General features: G+C 59.9%; 4 protein-coding genes across 4 annotated transcripts; all 4 read left to right on the top strand.

Moving 5' to 3' along the window:
• Nucleotides 1-2,184: 2,184 nt before the first annotated feature.
• HRG_07413 (ATP-dependent DNA helicase PIF1) lies at nucleotides 2,185-5,544 on the top strand (the record flags this gene model as incomplete). The annotated part of the gene is made up of 5 exons (XM_044865884.1): nucleotides 2,185-2,255; nucleotides 2,313-4,014; nucleotides 4,099-4,869; nucleotides 5,077-5,171; nucleotides 5,235-5,544. The coding sequence occupies 5 exons, from the start codon at nucleotides 2,185-2,187 to the stop codon at nucleotides 5,542-5,544; spliced, it is 2,949 nt and encodes a 982-aa protein (XP_044718848.1).
• Nucleotides 5,545-6,317: 773 nt separating this feature from the next.
• On the top strand, nucleotides 6,318-7,739 carry HRG_07412 (PIF1-like helicase domain-containing protein; the record flags this gene model as incomplete). Its single annotated transcript, XM_044865883.1, has 2 exons — nucleotides 6,318-6,565; nucleotides 6,620-7,739. 2 exons carry the CDS (start codon nucleotides 6,318-6,320, stop codon nucleotides 7,737-7,739), a joined length of 1,368 nt encoding a protein of 455 aa, XP_044718847.1.
• A 4,958-nt stretch (nucleotides 7,740-12,697) lies between these two features.
• Nucleotides 12,698-15,005, top strand: HRG_07411 (ATP-dependent DNA helicase PIF1; the record flags this gene model as incomplete). Its single annotated transcript, XM_044865882.1, has 6 exons — nucleotides 12,698-12,842; nucleotides 12,904-12,956; nucleotides 13,066-13,119; nucleotides 13,173-13,700; nucleotides 13,760-14,874; nucleotides 14,957-15,005. The coding sequence occupies 6 exons, from the start codon at nucleotides 12,698-12,700 to the stop codon at nucleotides 15,003-15,005; spliced, it is 1,944 nt and encodes a 647-aa protein (XP_044718846.1).
• Nucleotides 15,006-15,242: 237 nt separating this feature from the next.
• On the top strand, nucleotides 15,243-18,351 carry HRG_07410 (PIF1 protein; the record flags this gene model as incomplete). The annotated part of the gene is made up of 8 exons (XM_044865881.1): nucleotides 15,243-15,470; nucleotides 15,560-15,724; nucleotides 15,923-16,020; nucleotides 16,086-16,146; nucleotides 16,223-16,634; nucleotides 17,075-17,265; nucleotides 17,338-18,075; nucleotides 18,157-18,351. The coding sequence occupies 8 exons, from the start codon at nucleotides 15,243-15,245 to the stop codon at nucleotides 18,349-18,351; spliced, it is 2,088 nt and encodes a 695-aa protein (XP_044718845.1).
• Nucleotides 18,352-18,892: the final 541 nt, after the last annotated feature.

Genomic DNA, 18,892 nt, shown 5'->3' with positions numbered 1-18,892 from the left:
TTTTTTGGCGGTCGTCGGTAGTTGGATGGGCATTGCGTGCGGCTGAGCGAGGTGGGTGCCAACCGTGTCGAGTCTACCATTGGGACACGGTGAAGTCGGATATATATGGATGGGGTCGACCTGGTGAGGGGGATGCGAGTTGGTCACGAGAACTCTCCAAGGGTTTTTGCAGGTCGAGACTCCGGTGGCTAGCGACTACAAGAGGAGGGGCAGGGGGATTCTTGCTATCGGTTTAGCATTAAGGCCGTTGATGCGACGTTGGTGGTGGCGAGGGAGCAAACCTAGCCGGGTAGTCCGGCTGCACGAGGGACATCGTGGACATGTTATCGCCGGTAGCCTTTTGGCTGTTGCTCGACGAGGTGGATTGGCAGCTATTGATGGAGAAACTGATGCGCAAGGTGGGTGGGACGGTGTTGGAAGGGCCGGAGAGTATGGTTGGAAGTGTGCGGCGGGCGGTTGGCGCGGCCACCCCCATGTGCCGGAGGTCGGCAGTAGCCAGGGATTCGCTGGAGTGCGCAAAAGAGAGCACGGCGATGGAAGGGCCGCCTTTGACAAAGCCGGGGTAGCAGGTCGCATGTGGAGACCAGCCGAGGGCCGGGACGGTGGACGCACATAGGCAGGGTAATGGGGGATTATAATGGGGTAGTACTGCATCGCCTCGGTACCATAGGGAAGCATTATAAGGGAAGAAATGCCACGGCCATGAGGGAAGTGATCGGTTAGGAAGCTTCCCATTCGGAAGAAGTAGCGTCATTAACAAGCGAGATTATCCAAGTGGAGGTGCTCCGGAGCCAAAGCTTCATAACCTGTTGCCAGTCTACGGTAGTCGACGTCGAGGAGGCAGAAGCATGGCGGATAGTCCTGTAGGGAAGCTAGGCGAGGCGGCTGCTCACACTGGAGCCTGTTCGTTGTCAGTCGGGGATGGAGGAGGGGGCAGGAACGGGGGAGTGCCGGTTTTGGGGTGCGGAGATGATACCGGGGCCACTTCCGAGAAGGGGCACAGAGCACAGGAGACAGGCTTGGGGCGGTTCGGAAGATACAAATCACTGGCGAATGCAGCATCAACGTCTCGGCCGATTCAGCCTAAGCAGTCTGCGGTTGAAGAAACCGCATGGAGAAAGCATGCAGAGGCAATCGCAAAGTCAGTGCCGAAAAAACTCCCGCGAGGCGGTTTGCGGTCAAACAGAGCACGGAGGTTCCATAATACGGTTAGAGGCGAAAGTTCCGCGCAACATCAGTCGCCAAGGCAGCTTCCGAGGCCCTGGTCGCCCGGAGAACGTGGAGATCCATGGGCAGTGGATTCTGATCGTCCGCTCCGTCATCGACACTTTTTGCCTCAGAATAGGGTCCTGAAGATGGTGATCAGGGCGATACGGCGGCGGCCGGCGATGTCCCGGGTGTTCGTTCGGAAAGGGACCGACGCTCCGACCTATCCAGCCCAAGGAACCGGCATTCGGAGACCTAAGGCGAAACGAGCAATTAGCAGCATCGATTGCATGGGGTTTGCCGAAGCGCCGTCGGGGACGGAGTTGGCGGGTAAAGGGACTACCAGACCGCAAGGGAATCTCTAACGCAGCAGGTTCGGCGCAGCGTCCGGGGCCGCCTCCCATGGGAGACGGTAGTGCAGCGGTGGGTGTGGACGATGACGCGGCAGAGCCAGCGGACGCTGTGCTGGGCGGACTGAGGCAGCCCCGGAGGCAGGAGAAGAGAGCCCGTCTTCCTAGCCGGTATGGGCGCCCGATAAAACAGGTCCGAAGTGGAATCGGAAGGCAGAGGAGACGGGAGCTGCAGGCCGAAGACCTGGCTAGTGTGCTGCGCTTTTGGAGGAAGACTTTGCCTCGAAGGAGAGATTGTCTAACGATCAGACGTGGTGTACACCAATACCGCTCGAGAGGAAGGTGTCGACGGTGCGAGATTTCTATCAGGCGTTTCATGATGCGAGCACGTTGCCGATACGGACCTGCATGCTGTGCTACGGCAAGTGTACGGGCGGAGAGTTAAGGAGATTATGTGGGATCAGTGGCTGTCAAGCTGCGTACCAAAGGGCGGCCACTCACCATTTTCATGCCGGGGTTGCTTTCCGAGGGCGAGTCCGTGTCGGTGTGTGCCGAGTGTGGCCGATGCCTGGCACGCGGGAGCCTGTCGCCGGCGGTTCACCTTCACAGCCGCCTTGGCTGTGAGCACATGTTCCCAGATGAGCTCAAGGGACTCACGCCGGTCGAGGAGAAGCTCATCTCACCGAACTCGTGTTACGGGTTTGTGACGAGGTACAGCATTCCGGGCGCGCAGAGGCAGGGCGTGAGGTATCCGAGGCACGTCAAGGGCCACATCACAGTGTTTCCGAACAATGTGCAGGAGCTGGCAACCAAAGTGCTGCCGCACCCCCTTTTGCAAGCACTGGATGAGATACACATTTCGTGGCAGGGCGCGGAGAAGCCGGCACCGAGCGACCTGTCGAGTCTCTTATCGGTAAGGCGGCGGGTCGTCGAGAGGGCCCTTATCTGGCTGAAGAAGAACAACCCCCACTATACCGAGATCGAGATCGACGTGGCGGAGATGGAGAGCTGGGGAGACCCGATACACGGGGTGCCGAGGTTGGTGTACGATCGCATGGAGCGGAACGAGCCGTCTGCATGGGAGAAAACGCGAACGGCCCACGTTGTGCCGCCCTCAGAGCGCGCCATGGACGACGAGGGGTTGGTAGAGATCGACCAACTCTTCGCGCTGCTCAACCAAAGGCAAGAAACAGACGGCGAGGCTGAGGGGCAGGGGCCTAACGAAGAAGGCGCGGATCGCGTTGGAATTGGGGCTGGCCCCGATCAGAATGTTGAAGCGATCAACGAGGTGACGTCCTCTGCCATGTTTGCACTGGACGGACCGCCAGACGTGGTAGATGTCGAGAAGCTGCGGTTTGCCTGCGACGCCATTGATGAGGGTGCCGACGAGAGCCGTGCAGGCCCGAGAACGTGGATCGGATCCTCGGCGGCGGGGGCTCGGGGGCGTGGCGACGATAGCCGTGAGCCATACATCCGAGTTTCGCGGGGTGACGACTTCGCCGATTCCTTTGAGACATCCTTCTTCGCCCGAACGTTCCCAACCCTGTTCCCATTTGGCGTCGGGGGACCAAGGCTGCTTGAAGAGAGCATAGTCAAGGTCGGGAAGGCTACCACCGAGTTGCGAGGTAGGGCTGTTGAGGCAGAGGCGGCTGCGCGAGACTCCGTATCCTCTCGAAGCTTGAACCTTCGGGTGTGGGCCGACATAGTGCTCCGGCGCCACGGTGGCCGATTTGCGTCGCACCACATCTTTGCGTTTCTTGTCTTTAACATGGGGGTGCGGTCGCGGAACCGCCGTGTTAGCATGCTGAGTGTGACGAGGAGGAACTTCCGCACGGTAGAGCGCATTGTTCGCTCGATGGCCGCAGAGAGGTTAGCCGCGGCGAGGGTCGAGTTGGAGAGCTCGGGCAAGACGACCGACGATGGCGTGAAGGAGCTTCTCAGGAGCCTCTCGCTGTATGGCCACCGGCAGCCCATGTCCAGGGAGGTCCGGCTCAATATGCGGCGGAAAATCCAGTCGCTCATCGTTGGCTACGGCGTGCCGGCCATCTGGTTCACCATCAACCCGAATGACATTACGAACCCGGTGAAGCTGCGACTGGCGGCATACCGCACTCGCGATCCCGACGCGGCCGAGGAGTTCCTAGAAGGCCTCGGAAGTGCGTACAAGCGGGCGCGGCTGGCCATATCGGATCCCATGAGCTCCGCCGTATTCTTCCACCGGGAGATGAAGCTATTCTTCGATCACTACGTGAAAGTCGGTGAAGAGTCGGTATTCGGGCGCATCAGCAAGTACTATGGCGCCGTGGAGACCAACGAACGAGGGGCGCTTCATGTCCACGGCTTGCTCTGGTTGCAGGGAAACGCGCATCTCAGCTCGATGCTTGCCGACATCCACGGGGAGGATCAGGCGGCGTATCGCGAGCGGATCATACGATACGTCGATAGTGTCTTCTGCGAGGTAAGAGTACCTAGGATGTGTGTCACCGATGGCCTGAATTGCTCGTCCGATGGACAACCGGGGCCAGGCTGACGTGCAAGCTAGGATCTGGACCAGGAAGGGTTCGGTGCCATGCAAGCGGAGCGATCTGTGACGTGCGATATTTCCTCCCTGCTAGGCAACGCCGAGCAGTTTTCGGCCGCCTTTGACGAGGAGGCCAACTTCTGTGCCGGCGCGACGCAGGTCCACACGCATAGCCCGACCTGTGTCAAGTATTCCTTGGGCAAAGGGGCGCGGAAAGGGAATCTATGCCGGTTCAAGGCTCCATGGAGGTTGGTCGACAAGACAGCCATCACGGCAGACGGGGTGCTGCAGGTCCGGAGGACTCACAGCATGGTTAATCGATGGAACAAGGCCATCGCTGTGGGGCTCCGGCACAACCACGACATTTCGTTCATTGCGACGCAGCGCAAGACCATGGCCCTCATCTATTATGTCACGAATTACGCGACGAAGGTGGAAGACCCGGTGTGGAAGCGTGTGGCGGCTGCGGCCGAGCTCCTGGACGCCTCGACGGATGACGGCGCGGGCAACGGAGGACGGGACGGCGGTGGAGATGCTGTTGGTGATGACGCCGCCAAGGGGAACAGGACCCGACAATTCCTGATGAGAGTGGCGAACCGCGTGTTCACGGACCGTCCGCTCTCGCAGGTCGAGGTCATCGCTCATCTTCTGGGATATCCGGCCGAGTTCACCAACAGCAGCGCCTGGGCGTACCTGAACACATCTCTACTGTACTGGGAAGTCTTTCGACGGTGGCCGCATCTCCGGCAAGCAAGTGGCGCGGCGGACATAGACGATACTCTGGATGAGTCGGTCGTCGTCGTCGAAGAAGCAGGCCTGAGGATCTCCCACGTCGAGGCGTACCAGCACCGGGGAGAGCTCCTGCGAGGACTATGCTTATACGATTACATATCGCTCGTGAGACTAAAACGCATCTGTAAGGAGGCGGCGAACTGCGCGGGTTGGGGGGAGGTGCCCTTCGAGGATGGATGGGCGCCAGGAGGAAGACACTGGGTCCAGGTGCTCAGACGGCCGGGCAAGCATGCTAGCGTCTGCCTCGATGGCTACCTAAGCAAGGACTTCGGCCACGACGACGACGAGTCGTGCCACCGGAGGTGTGTATAGCAACCGCCCTGCCGGCAGGCATTATAGGAGAGGCTAACCCCCCCTCTTTGAAGGGCAGCCGTGCAGCATCTTGCACTCTTCGTGCCGTGGGAGTCCTTCCTGTGCCAAGAAACAGGCGAGATCAATGGCATCTGGGAGCGGGCGCGAGAGGCGCTGGCTCCGAGAATATCATGTCTCGTCGACAACGTGCAGCTGCTTCGACGATCGGCCGAAGATGCAAAACGCGACGCCAAGCAATGGGCAGCCTCATCCGGAGATGGCGATCCGACCGTCGCACACGTGGAGGAGACCGGGACGGACGACGCGGGCGCAGAATCCACGACGATGTACCAACCCAGCAGCATCGGGGCGCGACGCGGCTGATCGACGTCGTCCGAGGTGCAGTGGGCATAAATCAAGTGACGGCCAAGTCGCCGGAGCTCATGGCGATGATGCAACAGCTCTGTCGGTTTCAGCAATCAGCGCTGGGCTCGACGGCCGAGCTGGAGGCCACCGTGGTACCCGAACGAGGGCGAGACGGATAAGCATGCCGGGGCGGGCATTTTCCGGGCTGCACTACCACCGCAGGATCAGGTCAGGGCCATCAAGTCGCAGCAGACAAGCGCGTCGAAGGAGAGGGAGAGGATGATCCAAGGCATACAAAGCGTACAAAGCATACCGGCGGTCCGGGAAAGTGACCGCCGCGCCGCGCTGCGGAGGGTGATGACCGGCTTCGGGGAGGACGATGTCGAAATGACGATGGCCGACTCCGACGAGGCGGCTAGCGACACAGAAGCGGGAATGCGCGTCCAGCTTGGCCCATCAACCTCCTTCTTCGCGGCGGGCAGGGAGTTGGCAACACGGCTAACGCTGAATAAGAGGCAGTCGATCGCGTTCCTACTAATATGCCGCCAGCTCGATTTGATGCGACAAATGGACGGGGGCAATGCCGGCCAGCTGTGCCAGTTCGTCGGCGGCGAGGGGGGTACCGGCAAGTCGCGAATTATTGGGGCACTCGTCGAGTTGTTCAGTAGGAAGAGCCTTTCGAATCGTCTGCTGATCACAGCCACGTCAGGGACTGCCGCGGCGCAGATCAACGGAATCACGATCCACTCCGCCTGCGGGTTCACTAAAGACCAGGGGCGGGCGGCGCGAACATGGCCAGGGACCTTGACGGGGTGCGGCTGCCGAAACAGGCGGAGCGGTTCATCCACGGCCAGTCCCGAATGGATTGGCAGGAGAAGGACGTGCTCGTCATCGACGAAGTGAGCATGCTCGGAGCACGGACGCTGCACGCCGTAAACGAGCAGCTCCACCGGCTTCGAGGATCGAAGGAAGATTTCGGGGGGATCCCTATCGTCCTCTTCTGCGGAGACTTCCACCAGTTCCGGCCGGTCCAAGAGAGGTCGATCCTCCTGCCGAGCGTGGCCATCTCGTGGGACGAGGACAATTCGTTCAGGGCGGAGCAGCGTCACCAGCACGACAAAGCGCACGCACTGTGGAAGAGGTTCACGACGGTCGTCATGCTGGACGAGCAGATGCGCGCCGCCGGGGACCCGGAGCTGCAGAGGCTGCTGAAGCGGATCCGTCTAGGAGTGCAGGATCGCACGGATCTGGATCTCCTCAACTCAAGGTGCTACCGGGAGGACAGGCGGATCCCTTGGGAGACGGGCATCACCGTAGTGACGCCGCTCAACAGGAATCGGTGGAACCTGAACATGGAGGCGACCTTGGCGTTCCGGGTCCAGCAGCGATCAATGATGCGCATCTTCATCTCCGAGCACAAGTGGAAGGAGGAGCTGCCGACGGAGGAAGAAGCAATCATGATGCTCAACCAGGGCGATGATAGCGCGATCCCGGTGCCGGCCGTCTTCATGTTCGTGGCCGGGATGCCGGTCGTCGTAAACCACAACACCCACCAGGGGCTGAAGGTGGTGAACGGCGCCAGCTACTCGGCGGTGGAGGTCATCATCGACAAGGCGTACCCGGGACATCGGATCTCGGCCGACATGACGATCCACTTCGGGCCGCCGGCAGGGATAATACTGGAATCGGCGACGACAAGGGACCTCCACTTCGTCGGGATGCCGACGGGCACGATCTTGTTGACGCCGATGAGCGTTAGGATATATCGCCAACGGAAGCGGCCGTGGCAGCGGAGCGACGTCAGCCGGAAGGGTTTGCCGTGCGCAGCAGCCTTCGCGTGCACGGACTACAAGGTGCAGGGCCGAACGCTGGAGCGTGTGGCCCTCGAGCTGCGAGGGACGCGGACGACGAAGGTCGACGGAAGGCCCGTGGCCGCGCAGTGTGACCCGTACAGCCTGTACGTGCAGCTATCACGCTGCCGAACGCTTGACGGCATCATGCTCGTCTCCAAGGTGCGGGAGAGGGACTTGGTGGGCAACCGGGTCCCCGAGGAGATGAATGCCGCGCAGGCCAGGCTCGAGGTACTGAGCGAGAGGACTGTCGAGGAGGCGTCGCGCTGGTTGGATGGGGGGATGGTGAAGAGTCAACAAGGCGGCGGCGCTGGGCGACGTGACCATGGGGCCGGCAGGGAAAAAGGTGGGGTAGAGGTCTAGGCAGGCCAATGACATGACAACGGAAGTACCCGTGCCACGCCCAAGGAAGGGGGATGGGAGGGGCAAGGCAGGAGGGACCAATGAGGAGGGAGGGAGGGATGGAAAGCATCGGCGACCAATCACAAGGGATCTTATCGTCTACCGGAGGAAGAAGAAGTTTGGCGTTTCCCCCCGCGCGCTAATGAAGGCCTTTCGTTCCTCAAGGCATCTTATCGTCTACCGGAGGAAGAAGAAGTTTGGCGTTTCCCCCCGCGCGCTAATGAAGGCCTTTCGTTCCTCAAGGCACCGGAGGAAGAAGAAGTTTGGCGTTTCCCCCCGCGCGCTAATGAAGGCCTTTCGTTCCTCAAGGCATCGGCGACCAATCACAAGGGATCTTATCGTCTACCGGAGGAAGAAGAAGTTTGGCGTTTCCCCCCGCGCGCTAATGACGAGGGGAAGGCTCGCCAGCCGCGGCTCGCGCAAAGAGGCCTTTCGGAACGAAAGTTGGCGATGGCGACAGGAGAAAGTCGGGGAGAGGAGAGAGTTGGCGACAGGAGATAGGAGACAGGGGGTGAGAGGAAGACAGGAAGAAGAGTGAGATAAGAGATATGAGATGGAGATCCGGCGAGAGACGTAGAGCATTATCGTGAGTGAAATCGAGACAGAGCGTCAGAGAGGCAGCCTAGGCCGCTGCAAGGAGATTTTGCTTTGCAAAGGCGCAAAGGGCGTGGAGAGGCGGCAGGGGTGAAGAGAGTTGTGGGTGGGTAATGCATGTGTGGGCGAGTGGAAGGCTCTGAGGATTTACAGGTGCTATAAGTGGTGGATATAAACAGAATAAGGAGTATATTGGAGAAGTTTTGACTGGATTGTCTTTGTGAAAAGGAGAGCAAGAGGAGAAGGAAATATCCCATTAGGGCCTTTCGCACTTGAGTTTGAGGATGATGAAACATGTTCCTTGTCATGTTGTGTTGTTTCGTTCGTTGCTTTACAGAATATTCTTGGGCGGATGTCGGGCGCGGTGCGGTCGGGAAGAGATTGACGCCGGAGGTCTGATAGGGCCAGAGGCGGATGTGGCTGGGTGATTGACTGGCTCGGTGTCCGTCTCTGAGTCTCCGGGGTCTTCGTGGGACAGAAGGGAGGAAGTGTCGGATTTGGCGGGGCCTCGACTATCACAGGCGGCGACTATGGTGGAAATTTCTGGAGAAAGTCGCGGTCTCTTGGTTGGGGTTTGGTCGGGATCGGGCAATGACCGCTTTGATGTCATCATAAGGATCGACTGACCTAGATGCAGGCGGCGTGGGGAGGCGCCGCTTGGGGCGGCATTGCGTTTTTGGTAGAGGTAAACCTGGCCAACGCATCGCTATAGTCCGAGGGTTGCCGACTGAGCCCTTGGGTGTCGTCGGCAGTAGCTGTGTCGCAGAAGCCTGGTTGGACATGGCCCTGTCAAGGAAAGTCCATGTATCGGGGACGACGATGAAGATATAGTCTTGCTCGAAGGCCGGGGCATGTGTCATGATCTGGTGATCGAGTAAGCCGGCGATTTTGCCCGTGCAGGTGAGGAGAGCGTTCGGCTGGAACTGGCTATCGCGCCTCTCGGTCATCTTCTTGCATAGGGAGGTCCAAGGATTGGCGTGAATGGGGAAGATGACGAAAAGTTGAAAGGGATGAAAGCCCTTGAAGGGTGTTTGCCCGGAATCCCAGGACAGATAAAGGTCGAGAGCTGGACAAAGCCGCAACAGCTCAGCTGGGTGTCGTCAAGGGCCGCAGCCGAGTTTCCATGCAGAAGGTCGCGGCCGGAACCGATGACAGGTCCCGTGAAGGAGACAATGGGTTGTATCGCTGGGAAGGCATCCGCCGAGCCGAGGGTGCGAGGGATGACTCTGTGGCCATCGTCAGAGATGGTAGTGGTGACGGAGGTCTGGAGCATACACCTACGGCTGGTAGCTGTGGTCGCGGACGATGAGAGCCGGGATGGTGTATTCTGTAATGTTGTCATCCTCCGACTCGAAGCTATCACGTCGCTCGATTTCCCACGTCAGGGCAAAGGGATGAACACGGCCGACCATAAAGAACCACTGCTCGGTCCATTCCGAGGGGATTATCTGTTGGTTGTATATGGAAATATTAAGGCTCAAGAAGATGCAGGTCGATGGATTGTCAGGATCTGACCGGATTGCTGCATACTCTGGAGTCGACAGCCATGAGGGCGTTGGAAGGAAGACCCTCGCTAGGGTTTCTGCGTTGAGCCCTTTGACACGATGCTCATTCTGGTAGGCGAACCTAGACGGGCAGCCGGGCTGGACAAAGGCCATCATGGACATGTCGGCGCCAGCATTTTCTGGCTGTCAAGAGGTTGCCGCGGGAGGACGAGGTATCGACGTTGAGCTGGGAGGCCGACATCGTGAGAACATGGCAGATGTGGTCACCGTGGAAGTGTAAAGGAGGGTTAGGCAGAGTAGAGGTAGGCATCCTATAAAGCAGGTTTTCTTGCTGCTCGAAAGAGGGCTCGTGGCTCGGGTCGGGAGACTTGAGAGTCAGTGAATGCTACCTAGGTGATAGATCAGAAGCGGGGGTATGCGGGAATGAGCTGGCGAGGTTCTCGAGCAGTCTCGACCATCTGGTTCTGTGGTCGTGAGTGAAGTAGGGAGCCGGGGGTTGGAAGTTGAGTAGGGGTGATGGCTATGTTGCGAGAAGTTGGAGGTCGGCGAACGGTAAGGTTAGTGTGGGTAAGACTGCGGAGAAAGAAAGTCCAGTAGTCCCCTTCGGTGTCATCGTTGCATGGAGTAGATAGCAAAGGGGCAATAACGAATGAGTGAAGGAAAGAAAGAGGTTATGGTAGTATTGCAGGACTCCTTTTGACGGTCGTCGGTAGTTGGATGGGCATTGCGTGCGGCTGAGCGAGGCGGGTGCCGACCGTGTCGAGTCTACTATTGGGACACGGTGAAGTCGGATATATGGGTCGACCTGAGGAGGAGGATGCGAGTTGGTCACGAGAACTTTCCAAGAGGGTTTGCAAGTCGAGACTCCGGTGGCTAGCGACTACAAGAGGACAGGCAGGGGGGTCCTGGCTATCGCTTTAGCATTAAGGCCGTTGATGCGACATTGGTGCTGGCGAGGGAGCAAATCTAGAAGGGTAGTCCGGCTGCATGAGGGACGTCATGGACATGTTATCGCCGGCAGCCTTGTGGCTGTTGCTCGACGAGGCGGATTGGCGGGTATTGATGGTGAACTGATGCGCAAGGTTGGTAGGATGGTGTTGGAAGGGCTGAAGAGTATGGTTTGAAGTGTGCGGCAGGCGGTTGTCGCGGCCATCTCCATGTGCCGGAGGTCGGCAGTGGCCAGGATTCGCTGGAGTGCGCAAAGAGAGCACGGCGATGGAAGGGTCGCTTTGGCAAAGCCGGGGTAGCAGGTCGCACGTGGAGACCAGGCGAGGCCGGGACGGTGGACGCACATAGATAGGCATGGTAACGGGGAATATAGAGGTAGTATTGCATCGCCTCGGTACCATAGGGAAGCATTTTATAGGAAGCTATAAGGAAGAAACGCCACGGCCATGAGGAAGTGATGGTTAGGAGCTTCCCATTCGGGAGAAGTAGCGTCGTCAACAAGCGAGACTGTCCAAGTGGAGGTGCTCCGGAGCCAAAGCTTTATAGCCTGTTGCCAATTTACGGCAGTCGACGTCGAGGAGGCAGCAGCATGGCGGACAGTCCTGCAGTGAAGTTAAGCGAGGCGGTTGCTCACCCTGAAGCCTGTTCGTTGTCAGTCGGGGATGGAGAAGAGGGTGAGAACGTGAGCGGGTCGGGTTCGGGGCTCGGAGATGGTGCGACAGGAGCCGGTGTAGATGTGGTGGCAGCTTCTGAGAGGGGCCGCAGAGCACGGGGGGAGAGCCTGGGACGGTTACGAAGATACGAATCACGGGCGAATGCGGCATCAACGTTCCGGCCGATTCAGCCTAGGAAACCTGTGGTTGAAGACACCGCATGGAGACAGCACGCAGAAGCAATTGCGAGGTCGTTGCCGAGAAGACCGCCGCGAGGCGGTTTGCGGTCAAACAGAGCACGGAAGTTCCATAATATGGTTAGCAGCGGAAGTTCCGCGCAACATCAGTCACCGGGTCAGCTTCCGAGGCCCCTGTTGCCTAGGGAACGTGGAGATATGGGGGTAGCGGACTCTGATCGTCCGCTCCCTCATCGGCACTTTCTGCCTCAGGAGGGAGATCCTGAAGATGAGGAGCAACGTGTTACGGCGGCGGCGGGCGATGTCCCGAGTGTTCATTCGAAGGAGGTACCGAAGCTTCGATCCATCCAGCCTAGGGAACCGGTATTCGACAACTTAAGAGAAAACGGGCAATTAGCAGCAGCGATTGCGTCTGGTTTGCCCAAGCGCCGTCGGGGACGGAGTTGGCGGGTAAAGGAGTACCAGGCCGCAGGGTGTCTCCAACGCAGCAGGTACGGCGCAGCATCCGGGGCCGTCTCCTGTGGGGGTGGGCGACGCCGCGGCAGAGCCAGCGGACGCTTCGCTGAGCGGGCGGAGGCTGCAGCAAAGGGAGGTGGGCGGCTCATCGCGGGTGGCGGCTGGGGAGCCCGTGCAGTTTGATCGGCAGCAAGAACGAGGAGAGTGCTGAAAGGGCAAGGACTGAGGTCAAGGTCGGGCGTGGAAAACGTTCGCCAGCACGGCCCGGTGCCTGTCCAGTGCAAAGGGCCGGATGGCGTGTCAGGATGCGCACGTAGTCGGGCAGTCGTCGCCAAAGCTGCCGCATCCGACAGCTTGCGAAGAAGCGAATCAGCCACGGAGAGAAGAAATCATGGATCGGAGGGGCCCGGAGGCGGCCCCGGAGGCGGGAGAAGAGAAAACGTCTTCCTGGTCCGGACGAGCGCCCGAGAAAACAGATTCGGAGTGGAATCGGAAGGCAGAGGAGTCGGGAGCTGCGGGCCGAAGACCTGGCGAGTGTGCTGCGTTTTTTGGAGGAAGACTTCGCCATGAAGGAGAGGCTGTCTAACGATCAGACGTGGTGTACGCCAATACCGCACGACAGGAAGGTGTCGACGGTGCGGGATTTTTATCAGGCGTTCCACGATGCGAGCACGTTGCCGATACGGACCTGCATGATGTGCTACCGCAAGCGTACGAGAAAAGAGCTGAGGAGATCAGATGGGATCAATGGCTGTCAAGCTGCGTGCCAGAGGGCGGCCGCTCACCATTTTCATGCCGGAGCTGCTTTCCCGAAGGCGAGCCCGTGTCGGTGTGTGCGGAGTGTGCCCGATGCCTGGCGCGCGGGAGTCTGTCGCCGGCGGTCCATCTTCACACTCGCCTTGGCTGTGAGCACATGTTCCCTGACGAGCTCAAGGGACTCACGCTGGTCGAAGAGAAGCTCGTCTCGCTCAACTCCTGCTATGGGTTTGTCACGAGATATAGCATTCCGGGCGGGCAGAGGCAGGCCGTGAGGTATCCGAGGCACGTCAGGGCCACATCACAGTGTTTCCCAACAACGTGCAGGAGCTGGCGACCAGGTGCTCCCGCACCCCTTTGCAAGCACTGGACGAGATCCACGTTTCGTGGCAGGGCGTGGAGAAGCCGGCACCGAGCGACCTGTCGAGTCTCTTGTCGGTGAGGCGGCGGGTCGTCGAGAGGGCTCTTGTTTGGCTGAAGAGGAGCAACCCCCACTACGCCGAGATCGAGATCGACGTGGCGGAGATGGAGAGTTGGGGAGACCCGATAGACGGGGTGCCGGCCTTGGTGTATGATCGCATGGAGCGGAACGAGCCGTCCGCATGGGAGAAAACGCGGACGGCGCACGTTGTGCCGCCCACGGAGCGCGCCATGGACGACGAGGGGTCGGTGGAGATCGAGGAACTCTTCGCTCTGCTCAACCAAAGGCAGGAAACGGGAGGCGAGGCTGAAGGGCACGGGCCCAACGAAGAAGGCGCGGGTCGTGATGGAGTTGGTGCTAGCCCCGATCAGAACGTTCGACCAATCAACGAGGTGACGTCTTCCGGCATGTTTGGCTGGACGGACCGCCAGACGTGGCGGATGTCGAGAAGCTGCGGTTTGCCTGTGACGCTGTTGGCGCAGGTGCCGACGACGGCCGCGCGGGCCCGAGAACGTGGGTCGGATCCTCGGTGGGGGGGGGTCGAGGGCGTGGCGACGATGGCAGTGAGCCATACATTCGAGTCTCGCGGGGGGATGAGTTTGCCGACTCCTTTGAGACGTCCTTCTTCGCCAGAACGTTCCCGACCCTGTTCCCATTTGGCGTTGGGGGACCAAGGCTGGCCGAAGAGGCCATAGCCGAGGCGGGGAAGGCCCTTACCAACTTGCGAGGCACCGGTAGAGCTGCTGAGGCAGGGGCGGCAGCGGGAGACATCGTATCCTCCCGAAGCTTGAACCTCCGGATTTGGGCCGACATCGTGCTCCGGCGCCATGGTGGCCGGTTTGCGTTGCACCACATATTTGCATTTCTCGTCTTCAACATGGGGGTGCGGTCGAGGAACCGCCGCGTCAGCATGCTGAGTGTGGCGAGGAAGGACTTCGGCAAGGTCGAGCGCGTTGCCCGCTCGATGACCGCGCAAAGGTTAGCGGCGGCGAGGGTCGAGTTGGAGAGCTCGGGCAAGACGACCGATGAGGGCGTGAAGGAGCTTCTCAGGAGCCTCTCGCTGTACGGCCACCGGCAACCCATGTCGAGAGAGGTTCGGCTCAATATGCGGCGGAAAATCCAGTCGCTCATCGTTGGCTACGGCGTTCCGGCCATCTGGTTCACCATCAACCCAAACGACATTACGAACCCGGTGAAGCTGCGACTGGCGGCATATCGGACACGCGATCCCGGCGCGGCCGAGGAGTTCCTAGAAGGCCTTGGGAGTGCGTACAAGCGGACAAGGCTGGCCATGTCCGATCCGATGAGCGCCGCCGTATTCTTCCACCGGGAGATGAAGCTGTTCTTCGATCATTACGTGAAGGTCGGAGAAGAGTCGGTATTCGGGCGCATCGGCAAGTACTATGGCGCTGTGGAGACCAACGAACGAGGGCGCTTCATGTTCACGGCTTGCTCTGGTTGCACGGAAACGCGCATCTCAGCTCGATGCTTGCCGACATCCACGGGGAGGATCAGGCGGCGTATCGCGAGCGAATCATACGATACGTCGATAGTGTCTTCTCCGAGGTAAGAATAGCTAAGACGTGTCACTGAGAACCTGAATTGCTCGTCCGATGGACAAACGGGGCCAGGCTGACGTGCAAGATAGGATCTGGATCAGGAAGGGTTCTGCGCCGTGCAAGCGGAGCGATCTGTGACGTCCGATATTTCTCCCTGCTGGACAACACCGAGCAGTTTTCGGCCGCATTTGACGAGGAGGCCAACTTCTGTGCCGGCGCTACACAGGTTCACACGCATAGCCCGACCTGTGTCAAGTATTCCTGGGCAAAGGAGCGCGGAAAGGGAATCTATGCCGGTTTAAGTCTCCATGGAGGTTGGTCGACAAGACCGCCATCACGGCAGACGGGGTGTTGCAGATCCGGAGGACTCACAGCATGGTCAATCGATGGAACAAGGCTATCGCTGTTGGGCTCCGGCACAACCACGACATTTCCTTCATTGCGACGCAGCGCAAGACCATGGCCCTTATGTATTATGTCACGAACTACGCGACGAAGGTGGAGGACCCGGTGTGGAAGCGTGTGGCGGCCGCGGCCGATCTCCTGGCCGCCTCAACGGGTGACGGCACGGCCAACGGAGGACAGGACGACGGTGGAGGTGCTGTTGGCGATGACGCCGCCAAGGGAACAGGACGCGACAGTTCTTGATGAGGGTGGCGAATCGTGTGTTCACGGAGCGTCCGCTATCTCAGGTCGAGGTCGTCGCTCATCTTCTTGGATATCCGGCCGAGTTCACCAACAGCAGCGCCTGGGCGTACCTGAACACATCTCTGCTGTACTGGGAAGTCTTTCGACGGTGGCCGTATCTCCGACGAGCAAGTGGCGCGGCGGCCATAGATGATACTCTGGATGAGTCGGTCGTTGTCGAAGAAGCAGGCCTGAGGATCTCCCACGTTGAGGCGTACCAGCACCGGGGAGAGCTCCTGCGAGGGCTATGCTTATACGACTACATATCGGTCGTTAGACTAAAACGCACCAGTAAGGATGAGAGCTGTGCGGCCTGGGGGGAGGTGCCCTTCGAGGATGGATGGGCGCCAGGGAGACGCTGGGTCCAGGTGCTCAGGCGGCCGGGCAAGCATGCTACCGTCTGCCTCGATGGCTACCTGAGCAAGGACTTCGGCCACAACGACGACGAGGAGTCGTGCCACCGGAGGTGTGTATAGCAACCGCCCTGCCGGCAGGCATCATCAGAGTGGCTAACCTCCCCTCCCCTTAAAGGGCAGCCGTGCAGCATCTTGCGCTATTTGTGCCGTGGAGTCCTTTCTGTGCGAAGAAACAGGTGAGATCAATAGCATCTGGGAGCGGGCGCGAGAGGCGCTGGCCCGAGAATATCATGTCTCGTCGACAACGTGCAGCTGCTTCGACGATCAGCCGAAGACGCAAAGCGCGACGCCAAGCAATGGGCGGCCTCATCCGGCGATGGCGATTCCACGGTCGCCCACGTCGAGGAGGGCGAGACAGGCGAGGCGGGCGCAGAATTTGCAGCGACGTATCGGTCCAACAACATCGGAGACGCAACGCGCCTGATCGACGTCGTCCGAGGCGCAGTGGGCACGAATCAGGTGACGGCCAAGTCGCCGGAGCTCATGGCAATGATGCGGCAGCTCTGTCGATTCCAGCAATCGGCGCTCTGCTCAACGGCCGAGCTCGAGGCCATCGCGATTCCCGAACAAGGGTTGAGGTGCATAAGCATGCCAGGGCGGGTATTTTCCGGGGCCGCACTACCGCCGCAGGATCAGGTCAAGGCTATCAAGTCGCAGCAGATAAGTGCGTCGAGGAAAGGAGAGAATGATCCAAGGCGTACAAACCACAGTCGCAGTCCGGGAAAGCGATCGCCGAGCTGCGTTGCGGAGGGTGATGACCGGCTTCGGGAGGACGACGTCGAAATGACGACAGCCGACTCCGACGAGACGGCTAGCGACGCAGAAGCGGGAATGCGCGTCCAGCTTGGCCCATCGACCTCCTTCTTCGCGGCGGGCAAGGAGTTGTCAACACGGCTAACGCTGAACAAGAGGCAGTCGATCGCTTTCCTAATAATATGCCGCCAGCTCGATTTGATGCGACAAACGAATAGGGCGATGCCGGCCAGCTCTGCCAGTTCGTCGGCGGCGAGGGGGGCACCGGCAAGTCGCGGATCATTGGGGCACTCGTCGAGCTGTTCAGTGGGAAGAGCCTTTCGAATCGTCTGCTGATCACGGCGACGTCAGGGACTGCCGCGGCGCAGATCAACGGCATCACGATCCACTCCGCCTGCGGGTTCACTAAAGACCAAGGGGCGGGCGGCGCGAACACAGCCAAGGACCTTGACGGGGTGCGGCTGACAAAACGGGCGGAGCGGTTCATCCACGGCCAGTCTCGGATGGACTGGCAGGAGAAGGACGTGCTTGTCATCGACGAGGTGAGCATGCTCGAGCGCGGACGCTGCACGCCATAAACGAGCGACTCTGTCGGCTTCGCGGATCGCAGAAAGATTTCGGGGATCCCCATCGTCCTCTTCTGCGGAGACTTTCAGCAGTTCCGGCCGGTCCAAGAGAGGTCGATCGTCCTGCCGAGCGCGGCCATCTCGTGGGACGTAGACAACTCGTTCAAGGCCGAGCAGCGGCACCAGCACGACAAAGCGCACGCGCTGTGGAAGAGATTCACGACGGTCGTCATGTTGAACGAGCAAATGCGCGCCGCCGGTGATCCGGAATTGCAGGGGCTGCTGAAGCGGATCCGGCAGGGTGTGCAGGACCGCACGGATCTGGACCTCCTCAACTCAAGGTGCTACCGCGAGGGCAGGCGGATCCCTTGGGAGACTGGCATCACCGTGGTGACGCCGCTGAACAGGAATCGGTGGAACCTAAACATGGAGGCAAGCTTGGCGTTCCGGGTCCAGCAGCGGTCGACGATGCGCATCTTCATCTCCGAGCACAAGTGGAAGGAGGGCCTGCCGACCGAGGAAGAAGCGATCATGGTACTCAATCAAGGCGACGATAGCGCGATCCCCGTGCCGGCCGTCTTCATGTTCGTGGCCGGGATGCCGGTCGTCGTGAACCACAACACCCATCAGGGGCTGAAGCTGGTGAACGGCGCCGGCTACTCGGCGGTGGAGGTCATTGTCGACAAGGCGTCCCCAGGGCATCGAATCTCGTCCGACATGACGATCCACTTCGGGCCGCCGGCGGGGATATTACTGGAATCGGCGACGACAAAGGACCTCCACTTCGTCGGGATGCCGCCGGGCACGATCTTGTTAACGCCGATGAGCGTCAGGATACACTGCCAACGAAAGCGGCCGTGGCAGCAGAACGACGTCAGCCGGAAGGGATTGCCGTGCGCAGCAGCCTTCGCCTGCACGGACTACAAGGTGCAGGGCAGAACGCCAGAGCGCGTGGCCCTGGAGCTGCGGGGACACGGAAGACGAAAGTCGATGGAAGGGCCGTGCCCTCGCAATGCGACCCGTACAGCTTATATGTGCAGCTATCGCGCTGTCGAACGCTAGACGGCATCACGCTCGTGTCCAAGGTGCGGAGAGAGACTTGGTGGGCAACCGAGTCCCCGAAGAGATGACCGCCGCGCAGGCCAGGCTGGAGGTGCTAAGCGAGAGGACTGTCGAGGAAGCTTTGCGTCGGTCGGATGGCGACGCTGAAGAGTCAAGGAGAGTTGTCAGGGTGAGGTGACGAGGGGGAGAAGACGGAGGAGCGCGCCGGCGGGCAAGAAGACAAGGGCACTGGGCAGCAGCGATCAACGAGGGGCGACTTTTAGACTTGAAGGAAGAACCCGCTAGAAAGGCATGAACGAAAAGGGCAAAGACAAAAGACGCAAGTTTTAGACACAATAAGAAAACCGGCGGACGAAAGGAAAAAGGTTGGCATTGGCATTGGCAAGGGGGTAAACAGGAGTATAAACGGGGGGGAAACAGGGCAAGGCATGAGAGGGGCAAGAGAAGGCGGCAGCGACCAATGATGAGGGAGGGACGGAAGGGTCGGCGACCAATCACACGGGATCTTTTATTCCGAAAGAGGAAATAAATCAGCCAATCA

The sequence above is a fragment of the Hirsutella rhossiliensis genome (assembly GCF_020360975.1).
Source record: "Hirsutella rhossiliensis strain HR02 chromosome Unknown scaffold00008, whole genome shotgun sequence".
Classification (NCBI taxonomy): Eukaryota; Fungi; Ascomycota; class Sordariomycetes; order Hypocreales; family Ophiocordycipitaceae; genus Hirsutella; species Hirsutella rhossiliensis.
This window is presented reverse-complemented; position numbering and strand designations above follow the sequence as displayed.